The 12,919-nt window shown below is 35.6% G+C and overlaps 1 protein-coding gene across 1 annotated transcript in view; it reads left to right on the top strand.

Annotated features, from left to right (window-relative positions):
• Window positions 1–12,919, top strand: part of LOC107714358 (SEC14 domain and spectrin repeat-containing protein 1-like) — a 44,650-nt gene that overhangs the window by 16,559 nt on the left and 15,172 nt on the right. The window contains exons 7-10 of the mRNA XM_016520180.1: window positions 6,238–6,332; window positions 6,580–6,635; window positions 9,926–10,149; window positions 12,502–12,624. Of these exons, the coding sequence (XP_016375666.1) occupies window positions 6,238–6,332; window positions 6,580–6,635; window positions 9,926–10,149; window positions 12,502–12,624 (498 nt within the window). The remainder of the gene's footprint in view (window positions 1–6,237; window positions 6,333–6,579; window positions 6,636–9,925; window positions 10,150–12,501; window positions 12,625–12,919) is intronic.

The raw sequence follows: 12,919 nt of genomic DNA, 5'->3' as shown, positions 1-12,919 counted from the left end.
CCAGCTCAATCCAAGCAGCTGAGTCCTTAATATTTTCAAGAAACGGCTGAAAACACATCTCTTTCATCTTCATTTGACCCTCTAACTCTAGCACGCTCTATTCTAATGCTACTTTTAATTTTATCTGCTTGTTTTTTTTAAATAAAAAAACTTGACCCTCTAACATTTGCACTCTCTATTCTATTTCTGTTCTAATGGCCAATCCATCATTTTTTGGTGGAATTTATTTATTTATTTTTTAATAAGTATTGGTTCAGGCACCATTTAGGCACCAGAACCGTTTTAAAAGTATCGGTTTGGCACCGGTATCGAAAAAAAACCAAACGATACCCAACCCTAGAAGAAAATGGGTTAAGTTGGCAGCCGGTGGCATTTGTGTTAAATGGGCAGCCCCCTGGAGTGCACTTTAGGAGCAGGAAATGGGCTGTATGTGAACGTAACGGTAACATGATCGTGCTGATGTGCACTACACTACAGTATGCAGCCATTAATAGTATGTGCACTGATGAGGCCTGGCCTCAAACCGCATACTCATTTGTCTGGCCGTCTTGCTCCGTGCCCTCACTGGGCATGTACCAATGATGCCATGTTGCCTGGCAACCATCACATGGATCCCGCCAAGAGCTGGATGACGTGTTCAGAAGGACAGTTGAACCACTGTCTCCTAAATAGAAACCTCTGTATGTGTATGTTTGTTGGGGTCATTGTGTTGTTTACGCTGTGATCTGGGCCAGCAGGCCCCTCTAGCTGCCTACAACTACCAGATGGCACAGATTTTTTTGGCTGAATGGAGGTTAGTGTATCAGCATTAAGAAGTGGAGGCTTGAATACGGAGACTATGAAATCGGTCATTACCATACTCTTGACCTACTTGAGGATCCATACTTGAATGGGGTGTTTGTATGTGCAGCCGATCGCTGAGGTGCACGAGGACCGTACACTCTGCATTAATCATTCTTCCCTAGAACCTCTTCATCACTGACGCTTGGCCAGGCATAAGTGAGCATATGGGAAGGAAAAGACCCGGAGGCCTTATTAAATAAGTGGATCCTTTTTCACTGCCACTTAGGGTCCATAGGACCATCTGTTACAGGACTGCACATTTTTTATGCTTATTATTGCAGATTTTTCTTTCCTTTAAGGAGTTCGAGATGATGCTGCAGAGATTCACTTTCCTTTAAAACCAAGGGAGTTGATAGCGGTAGACTGATAGACTATCTGGAAGAATTTTCAATCATATTTTTGATTTCAGCCAATTGTTGTATTATTGGCATCTGGCAGCAGAGGCTAAGTGGATCATGCTAACCAGTCAAATCTTGACCCATTGATTTATTTATTGACCAGGTCAGTTTTGACATTTTGAATCTCATTGCATTAGCTGATGACTGTATTGGCAGCCATTGACAGTGTAGCATATTATAATATATATGTAAATTAATACAATAAATACAACTTTAAAAAAAGATTCAGATGGTTTGTTTAAAGTAACTTAAAGCTTTTGTGTCAAACTTAATTGCTGTAATACATGTGCATTATATCAGCCAAATATTTTAGTTTGTGTATAGCATTATTTACTCGGGTGTTGTTAAGTACAGTTTAACCACTAGGGACAGTTTTTTTTTTTTTTTCTCATAATTTCTCATTAGAAACAACTTACCTGAACAGTACTGTTCAAATCTTCGGGGTCAGTAAGATTGTTTGTTTCTTTGTTTGTTTTGAAAGACATCTCTTATTATCACCAAAGCTGCATTTATTTGACACTGTAAAATACTATTATTGTGAAATATTATTACAATATCAAATAATTTTCTGTGTGAATGTATTGTAATATGTAATTTTAGTCCTGTGATGCAAAGCTGGTTTTTCAGCAGCCATTACTCCAGTCTTCAGTGTCACATGATCCTTCAGAAATCATTCTAATATGCTGATTTGATGCTAAAGAATCATATCTCTTATTATTATCATTGTTGAAAACCGTTAAAAACCTGCTTGGTCTTTTTGTGGAAACTGTAATTTTATTTATTATTTATTTTTTTATTTTTTCAGAATTCTTGGAATAAATTTACAAGAACAGCATTTATTACTTTTATAATGCTTTTTCAAATATTGCAAACATCTTTGTTACTTTTGATCAATTTAATGCGTCCTTGCTGAAGTTGCAAGGTGACCATAATGCGAGCTGCTTGGGGGGACTGTATTGATCAGAGAGCTTTAGCAGATGCAGTGTTTAATCTCCTCCAGCTAACCTTGCAGATGTGAGGGCACAGCTGGCACACATCCAAGCTGTTCCGGGTCACTGTGCGTGAGGAGGATTTCAAAGAGTTCACATTACTTTGATTAAATAGATTAAGAATTTGGTGAGCAGATGGCTTTTAAAAGGCGTAGTACACCCCAAAATGAAAATTCTGTCGTTTAGTTACCCACATGTTGCACTTGTTTTTTTTTTTTTTTTTTTCCTGACACAGATAGAGATCAGATTATCTACAGATGTCAAGCCCCAATAAGGCTTCTGAAATTATATGACAGCTTTGTGTGACGACCGATCATTTCACTGATAATTTTCCTCTCTGCTGTAGCTCTTAAATCTCATTCCGTTACAATATATGCAAAAATCAATGGTGTCAACGACATCAAACCTGCTGTTGTTTGATGTGCCTTAATTGCGATTAATCGCATCCAAAATAAAAGTTTGTTTACATAATATATGTGTGTACTGTGTATATTTATATGTATAGAAAATACACATACATGTATATTAGGGCTGTGCGATTTGGGGGAAAATATCAAATTGCGATTTTTTTTTTTTGACATATTGCGATTCCGATTTGCGATTTTTAAATTTGCAAAGTCAAACTTCAGATCAATATAAATCGCAACGTCTCAAATCGCGATTTCGATTCGATTTCTATTAATTGCACAGCCCTAATGTATATATTTAATAAATATACAGTATGAAATATATCTATATGCCTGTAAATATTTGTTTACATGTATATAGATATATTACATATATTTATTAAATAAATAAGATCTATTGCATATATTTAATAAATTGTTATTTGACATTTCAATTTCACAAACAAATTTGCAGCCCTTTGAGAAATAATAAAAGGGCACCTTTTCATTTATAATTTATCTTAAATGTCATTTTGTTAAATCGTGAGAAAATTGTATCGTGAAACAAGTATCGTGAATCGTGACACATCGTATGTTGAGTGAATGTAGTACACACACATACATATATGATTTGAGAGTTGCAGTGGAGGGAAAGATTATTAGTGAATAGTTTCAGTCTGTTATAATTTAAAGAAGAAACCAATCCGATGTATAGTTGACATTTGAGGCTTAATACTATAGAAAAGCACTAACGGCTTTTCAGTTAGTGTTTTCAGCTTGTTTATTTTCATATAAAAATACGGCATGCAGTTGCATTAAACAATGGTATAAACATCATTCAATGTAAATTGTGATAATTGTAATTAATAATCGCAATTACAATTTCAAGGGAATAATCGACAATTATGATTTTTTTGTTGTTGTCATAATCGTGCAGCCCTAGTCTGTTGATCACACAGATAATGGATGATTTCAAATAGATATTGTAGAAATATGGACTATTTGTAAGGGTGCTTCTCTATCTTTTTTATTTTTTTTATTTGTTGGTTTATGTATTTTTGTTTTTTCTTGTTTCAATGAAAAAATGACAGCTTACACATCTGGAGGATGGGTGGTGGCAGCATTGTTATTTTTGAGTGAACTTTTCCTTTTAAGGCTTCTGAGAAAGGTGTTGAGTTTTTTCTTTAGTTTTCTGTCTTTTTAGTTTCTCTGCACACCTTCCATTAAATCTGTGGATTTGCAATGATGTCATGACAGGAGATAAGACGAAATACAGTTCAAAAGCTTTTATGCTCAAACTCCATTTTAGTATCTGCCACGGAAACTTCACAGCTCAAAACAAGGCTTTTTAGATGCGAGAACTCCTGTTTGTGAAACTGACATGAAACAAACCTCACTGTGGCTCATACTTGAGGCTTTTTTTTCTCAAACTGTCCCAGGCAGACGCCCCTGACATCCTGTGAGTAATGTACCCCAGATATTATGAATCCAAAATATTTTTCCCTGTCTCCTCTATGCTGGAACGCGGGCCGGACTTGTTTGCAGCGAGGCCTTGTCCCTCCGTCCCTCGTGTTGACTCAGCTGAACATATTTGTAAAGACAGCTGTGCTGTCTCTTCCTGTCCACACACCAAAGTGCAGGGTGGAGGGGTCTCCTCATTTGAGACAGCGTACATAAAGCACAGACATAGTAATGATAAACATTTGCATTTAAAGCATAACATAACCTTAATTAAGAAATATATCGTGATATAAATTTTGGCCATATCGTCCAGCCCTACTTCCACCTCTAAATTCTGATTTGACGAGCCTCATTCTCGTTGAAATAATGTTGTTATGCTTTTGCATTAATGACCAGCTGATACATTTATCCCGCTTATTACATGACTACATACCAATTAAGTAAGTAAATAGACATGAAATATTGATTTAAGCTGGTTATCTGAAAAGAAAGAGACCACTGAGTGGTATGAGGGACATCAGTAAAATATATAGGTTATTAATCATTATAAAGAATTTATTAATATTAATGTTATATATTATTATTGTTATTAATAATAATAATAATATTGTCAGATATTATTATATATTTTTTAAATATATTTTGTTTGAAGACCAGTTTCTTACACTATATATTTGACTATTTAAACAAAATAATAGTTTATTTGCCATATGGAATTTATAATAATAATAATAATAATAATAAAAAGTAATAATAAATTATTATTGTTATATAGTATTAATATTACTATTATTATTAGTTATACTACCGTTCCAAATTTTGGGATCAGAATGATTTTAATGTTTTCTTAAAGGAGTTTCTTATGCTCATCAAAGCTGCATTTATTTGTTCAAAAATACAGGAAAAAATCTAATGGATTAATAAAAAGTTAAAAAAGAAGAGCATTTATTTAAAATATACATCTTTTCTAACAATATACACTACCGTTCAAAAGTTTGGGGTCAGTAAATTTTTTTATCTTTCTTTTTTTGAACTTTTATTCAGCAAGGATGGATGTGTTAAATTGATAAGAAGTGATAGCAAAGATTTATATTGCTAGAAAATATTTATATTTTGAATAAATGCTGTTCTGAAAAAAGTATAGCAGTTTCCAAAAAAATATTTGGCAGCAAAACTGCTGCCAACATTGATAATTATAATGATAAATCAGCATATTAGAATGTTTTCTGAAGGATCGTGTGACCCTTTATACTGGAGTAATGGCTGATGGAAATTCAGCTTTGCAGCTGTCCCTTTAAGACCTGATGCACGGATCCGATATAATGATACACATCACATCCGATTTCTTTCTCAGCTGTTTTCATTCACTTGAGATATAACTGACTGCGTTTACCTGAATAATTGTCGAGATGGGTATTTTGTCATAATTTTATGTGTATGTGTCTGTTCAGAGGATTCAGAATGTGTATGTATCATCAATTGTCATTATACAGTGATAATAATAATAGTCAGATATTGTTATAGTATAATTTTTTTTAAGTATTTAATTTGGACATCAGCCTTTAAACTGAATTATTTTATGTCTAAGGAAAACAGTCAAATATAGTTCATTTGTCAAATAGAATTTATAATAATAATAATAATGTGTTTTTTTGTCATTATACAGAATTAATAATAATAATGATAATAATAATAATCGTTGTTGGTGTTAGTATTATTGTGATGTTACAAAAGCAATAAGTCAAGTATGTCTATTACATGTGCTACAGTTTTTTTTTTTTTTTTAAACCAAAGATAAGTACTTAGTATAATTATATAGTATAATAAGTATAAGTGTTCTTAGGCACAATGTAAAGTGGATTATTAAAATTCCCCCCACCCCCACCCCATCTAATTTATATTTTATTTTATTTCCGCTTCGTATCAGTTAACGAAAACTACTTTTTAGTAGTTTTAGTTTAACAAAAACAACACTGTTTGAAACTGATCGTTTTTTGCTGTTTCACTGCATATACATAAATATTGAGATGGATATTCACTATCATCAAAAGGCTGAAAAAAATATCGCAGTGTTTAGCTATATCGCCCTGTCCTCATGGCTGTTTCAACAGTATGACATTTTTAACTTGAAGTCTTATTTGCCATTTGTTCTTCATCTAGGTCTTTGAAAAATTCACAAAGGAATCCACGTCCCTTCTGGATGAACTTATAGTCATCAATGAAAATGAGAAGGGAAGCCAGGCAGAGAAGGACAGGTATTTTATGTCTCATTATCTCTAGGCATGAGCTCCTAATTAAGGCTGTCATTTCAAAGGCCACTATTTTTCTGTTAGCTATTAGCCATTCTTAATTGTGTAAGTAAAATGTTTAGTGGATTTAAAAAGCAATCAAATGTACAGAGAAATCAACATGTTTGTTTCATTAAATGGTCATAATTTTATAAACAAATGCTCAGCAACAACTTGTTATTAACTTATTAACTTGCAATTGTTACACTCATAGGTCTTCAGAGAGCAACATCCTGCCTTCATTTGATCCTGAAACGGTCCTTCAAACTGGTGAGTGGCGAACTGTGCTGGCTGTGTTTGTATAGATGTAGACTCTGCTTTGAAACTGCCTTAAGTTTTTTCTGTAATATTTTGGGTCTATTTGTAAAACTAGAAGCAAAAGCAGATTTTGCTTGGGAATTTAACTACTATACTCTATCCACTATGTGATGTCAACAGTGAAGCTGTTTTTCCAGCTGGTCTGTTACTCCATTCAGTTTTATTGGTGGGGTAGAGCTAAGAGCTTGGCTTAAGTGTTGTTTAACACTCTAAAGCGATTTCACAGCTTTTGTATTTGAAGCTAAAGCTGGTTTGTAAAGTGTTGATCAGTATGCCCAGTACCCTCTGCCCTGATCAGTATGTCTCTGACACCATGCCCTACTCTAAAGAATGGCTTCATCAGTTCAGTGAACTTGTGCCCAGTGTTAGTGACTCAGGCAGGGTTGTGCACCATTTAAAACTGAATTGAGAATCCTTTTTAAATGCCTTAAAATTCATTGCAGCCTGAATTGGTTTTAAGTTAGAATTAGAATGCAATTAAATGTATTTTATAATTGTAATTTTAACTAATGCTATTTGTTTTTCTGTATGAAATAAACATGCTTAATTGAATTTGACTTTGCAAATTTATTTTAAAATGGCAAACAATAGAAATGATAGGGGTGGAACGGTTCACGGAAAAAAATCGAACCGTACGGTTCTCCACACACGGTTCGGCACGCGCTAGGACCGCGGTTCAACTTAAATCTGACAACGCATCTTTAATATGGTTTGCTATAAATAACACGTAAAACAAACAGGGTTCGGCTAATATATGTTTCTGTTGATGGATGCTAGGGCTGCACGATAAATCGCATGCGATATTTAACGCGCATCTTGTCAGTAAAGCCATTCTGTAATCAGCGGTAAATCTCCATCACGTGTGGGCTTTCACATGGAGCAGCCGTTGTTCACCGACAAGCTGCGCAAAACGTGCTGATAACGCGCGCGCACAGGTGAGACCTGAACAGCACTTGTTGATATCTGTGTTTAAGCTAAACTAATTTAAGTCTTGCCAGTTGAAACATTTAAGAGCCAGAGGACGCGAGCTCGCGTGTGCAGTGAGAATATTTGTGCGTGCGCTCATCCAAAGCGCGCAAAAGCGCATCAGAACGCGCGCAAATATTAAGCTCTCTCTGATGTATTGTTTAAATGGACAAATTCACACAAAAATTGTCAAAATGCTCGTCTTGGTAAGTATCCTATAGCAGACATAGCCGGCTGAACGTACTTGCAGTGTCTTAAAGTGACAGCACTTTCTTAATATTAATCAAACAGCAACAACAAAGAAATCACTCACTGCTGAATTTATACAGTCAAATATGCAATGCTGTTTTACATTTCATTACTTTATTCAATTTCTGTACCTAAAAACTAATGTTAGACCTACCTAAAAAAAACTGAAAATCACTGTTTATTTTATTTGTATCTTTACTCTATTGTATTTATTTGTGCTGTTGCTTGTAGTTAGATAGATTATTCTTATTTTCTTTATTTTTATTTGACAGTATAGTTTTTGCCTAAACGTAGCACATACTGAACCATACCGAAACCGTGACTCTAAAACCGTGATACAAACCGAACCGTGAGTAAGTTGAACCGTTTCACCCCTAATAAATTAAATATATTTTATGTATTTATTTTTACGTAAATATTGGCATTGGTCTTGCATCAGCACTCTTCTGCCATCCCTGCAATTTTCGAATGCGCATTTTCAATGCACATTTGAAATGAACGTAAATGAACATTTAAAATAAATAAATAAATAAAACTGTTAAGGCAAATTTGTGAATGAAATATAATGGACGTAATATTACCCATGTAATAAAGATGATTTTAAAAAGAAAAAAAAAAGAAATCTTGAATATTTTGATATTTAAGTTTGTAATGTTAAAGGGTTAGTTCACCCCAAAATGAAAACTGTCATTAATTACTCACCCTCATGTGGTTCAAAACCCGTAAGATATTTTTGATGGAATTTGAGAGCTCTCTGACCCCCCATAGACAGCAACGCAACTGAAATGTTCCCAGACAGAAACGTAGCAAGGACATCGGTAAAACAGTCCATGTGACATCAGTGGCTCAACTTCAATTTTGTGAAGCTACGAGAATACTTTTTGTGCGCAAAGAAAACAAAAATGACGACTTTATTCAACAATTCTTCTCCCCCGAGTTACTGTCTTCCGCCATTTTGGAGAGTATCACAACACATACGCACGCTTTACCCTAAGTGTAAACAACGCTGATTACGCCGATTACGTTCATGCGCGCGCTTTCCCCCCAAACGTAAACAACGCCGATTACGTTCTTGGGTACTCTCCAAAATGCCAGAAGACGTAACTCGGGAGCGAAGAATTGTTAAATTATTTTTGTTTTCTTTGCGCACAAATAGTATTCTCGTAGCTTCGCAAAACTGAAGTTGAATCACTGATGTCAGATGGACTGTTTTACCGATGTCCTTGCTACATTTCTGTCTGGGAACATTTCAGTTGCGTTGCTGTCTATGGAGGGTCAGACAGCTCTCAGATTCCATCAAAAATATCTTAATTTGTGTTCCGAAGATGAACGAAGGTCTTACGGGTTTGGAACGACATGAGGGTGAGTAATTAATGACAGAATTTTCATTTTGGGGTGAACTAACCCTTTAATATTTATTATTGAATTTTTTATGACGTTTTGTATTACATTTTTGGATTGGTGCAATTCAATGTTTTTTTTTTTTTTTTTTGGTCATCTTTGGTCCTCAACATGTTTCAATTTTTGCCTATTTTGTTTTGGGCTAATTCAGTTCCTCTGTGTTTCTGCTCTGCCTGTTAAATCTCTGCCTATTAATTACTTATTGCTGTCATTACAATTCAAATTCCAATGTAACATCCTGTAAGGCCAATTCAATTCAAATTCATGTTCATGAGTTGAAAAGTAACAAATTTTGCCTAGCCTTGGTTAGAATAATTCACAAGTATTGGCACAAATAAAAACACAGCAGTGGTACAAAATTAGTTTTTCTTCTGTTCCTTTCTTCTGCATTTGAGTCTGTCACTTTGTGTCTAATTTAGGTGAAATACTGGCTTAATGTATTCATACTGCATCAATCCGTACTCCTTGACAGATGGGAACATTTGCCATCACGTCTTGCATTCATCAATTTCTTTCTGCTTGACACATTGTTCATGAAATATTTTATTACCGTTTACTGAGTTCAGTTTTCAAATGGCTTAACCCTTGATTTCTGTCCTAAATGTTGTTTTTCTCCCCGATCACAGGACATGAGTTGCTCTCGGAGCTCCAGCAGAGGCGTTTCAATGGCTCTGAGGGAGGAGGAGGAGGTGGCACAGCCTGGTCGCCCATGGACGATGAGCTGCTGGCTCAGCCTCAGGTGATGAAGCTCCTGGACTCTCTGAGGGAGCAGTACACAAAGTATCAAGAAGTTTGCCGACAGCGCAGTAAACGCTCCCAGCTAGAGGAAATCCAAACCAAGGTCATGCAGGTAAAACGCTGGGGGGGATTTATAAGAATGTAAACCGAAAAGTGAAAGATCACTTTCAGATAGTCGAGTTCTGTTGTAGAAGAACTCTGGTGCTGTTCAGCTGTCACGCATTCCTGTGCTCTTTGTTTGAGCCAGGAATCAAAACTGTAGCCTTGAGTTTCGCCAAATTCATTCGAGACCTCTATTTGCACAGTCATCTTTCAAACTTCACATGCTGTTGTGAAGTGTGAGGGAGTTTCATCTGTCATCCATTTTGCTTTATTCGTTTGTCTAAATATCGCTGAGGTTTGCAAGAAGACATCTTATTCCGAAGCATTAGTTCAGACTGTGGCTGGGCTTTGGTGCTTTGGTGAATCAGCAGTCTTGGTCTACAAATAGAGCAGTTTTTGGTGGTTCTTCGCACCATACAATCATTGTCTTTCCACAGAAAAGATTTGTCACATAATCCTTTCACATACACATCTACTGCTCTGTCTTCTTGGAAGTCTTACAGAATGCACTCCCACAAAATTCCCACTGAGAATCCGATTATCATAGAGAATCGCTGGTAGAGAGTAGGGCTGTGCTGATGCAATCGTACATCTATACATCCATATATTGTGCTTTTGTTTTCTTTTTTTTCCCCCTCAGTTTTTAGTTGATATCAATTTAGATCCTTGTAACATGGTTTAGAACCTGTACTTTTAAACTTTCTGTTCATCGAAGAATCCTGAAAAAATGTATCATGGTTTCCGCAAAAATATTAAGCAGCACGATTGTTTTCAACACTGAAAATAATAAAGAAAATGTTTCTTGAGCACAAAATCAGCATATTAGAATGATTTCTAATGGATCATGTGACACTGAAGACTGGAGTAGTGGCTTTGCATCACAGGAATAAGTTACTTTTTAGAATATATTAATATAGAAAACAGTTATTTTAAAGTGTAATTTTTTGCAGTATTATGTTTTTCACTGTATGTTTGATCAAATAATTGCAGCCTTGGTGAGCACAAGAGACATTGACCAAAACTCACTTACCCCAAACCATATTTATACACAGTTGTGGCATTATAATGTAACATTATTGCACTACTACTACTACAACTACTAATTATTATTATTATATTTTGATTTTATGTAATATTTTCGATTTGATGTAATTTTTCTCTTATGTGGCACCATGTGAAGGAAAAAAAAATCATTGGCTCTTTAAAATCTCTGATGGATCCTCTGATGGATATAATTTATATTTATACTTATTTGTGCATTTATAGACATTCCTCATTAAATTACAATAAGAATTTAGAATTGTAAACTCCGAAACCAGTATTTCTTCGTGTGGTTAGTGTCACACCTGGACAGAGTCACCAAGTGTAATGTAGGTCATGTAAGGTGATGGTGAGATCAGAGGTTGTTGTCTCTCAGAACTCTTGTTAGACGAAATAAAATGTCTGTTTCCATGGCGATCAAGATATTGGGAGGTGCACATCTTGTGTGTCGGAAAAGAAGTTTGGCCTACTTGCCTTCACTGAAAAATTGCGCAGGGAAGGGGGAGATCATTTGTAAGCCGCAGTGCCTGAAGCAATTAAAGACAGGAAGCCGTGCAAGCTAAGCAGCGATTCTTAAAAAGTTCAGTCACCTCCGCATTAGACAAATTAATGACTTTCTTCACAAAGCAGGTTCTCTTGCTGCTGTTCCAGAATTTTCATTTGCTCCCCTAGTTCATTGAACAACAGAAGTGAAATTAATTTGTCTGCCAGTTCAGTTGTAATTCAAATTTTTAACTCTCAGCTGTTGAATTGAGACTGAACTTGCATATCAAGCAAGTTAATTAAATGGTTAGTTCACCCATAATTGAAAATTTTTTTCATTATTTGTTTCACCTTCATGTTGTTCCAAACCTGTATGCTTTTCATTCTATGCAACACAAAAGGACCAATTTTGAAGAAGCTTTGAAAAGCACAAAACCTCACCACACAGTTAATTTGACTTTTGAAGACGATATTTGTGTGAGGAACGGACTGAAATGTAAGTCATTATTCACTGACAATCTTCCATTTTGCTGCAGCTCTGAAATCCCATTTGTGCTCTGATACTGATGTTCAAAATCTGACAGCTGAAGGATTGTGCTGCTCTCCAGACGTGCAACCTACATTTGTCTTTTTGTAAACAAGTAAATATGTGATTTAAGTAAATCTCTAATTTGAGCTCTCATCGACCCGATCCTGTCATTTAGTTAATTAGATTTGCTCTCCGTTCCTCCTGATTTCTTTCCGATTCGAGTCTGCTCAGTGGCTCGGGGGTCAAATGTGGTAGTGATTCACTAATTAAAGGTTTCTTTGTCTGTGTTTGTGTTTTGTGTGTGAGCAGGTTGTGAATTGGCTGGAGGGTCCTGGCACAGAGCAGCTTCGCACACAGTGGGGGATTGGAGACTCCATTCGCGCGTCTCAGGCCCTGCAGCAGAAACACGAGGAGATTGAGAGTCAACACAGTGTAAGTACAGCCATCATGTCTGGTTTGTGTATATGGTTTTTGTGGTATGTATAGCCTCTGTGAAATGCAAATGGGGACTTTTTTGACATTTTCACATAGGTCTGTTCCATACAAGGACCGTTTGGAGTGACCATGTCAGTAATCATCCAAAAATGACAGAAAATAGCATGAAAGGCATCTGTGTGGCTCATGCACTATATTCCAACTGTTCTCAAGTCGAATAATAGCTTTATGTAAGGAACAGACTGAAATGTAAGGTTCTTAATAACTGATAATTGGAACCCTTTTTTTTTTT

The sequence above is a fragment of the Sinocyclocheilus rhinocerous genome, unplaced genomic scaffold (assembly GCF_001515625.1).
Source record: "Sinocyclocheilus rhinocerous isolate Xijiao unplaced genomic scaffold, SAMN03320098_v1.1 scaffold449, whole genome shotgun sequence".
Taxonomy (NCBI): domain Eukaryota; kingdom Metazoa; phylum Chordata; class Actinopteri; order Cypriniformes; family Cyprinidae; genus Sinocyclocheilus; species Sinocyclocheilus rhinocerous.
Note: the sequence above shows the minus strand (reverse complement) of the source record. Positions and strands in the feature narration are given on the sequence as shown.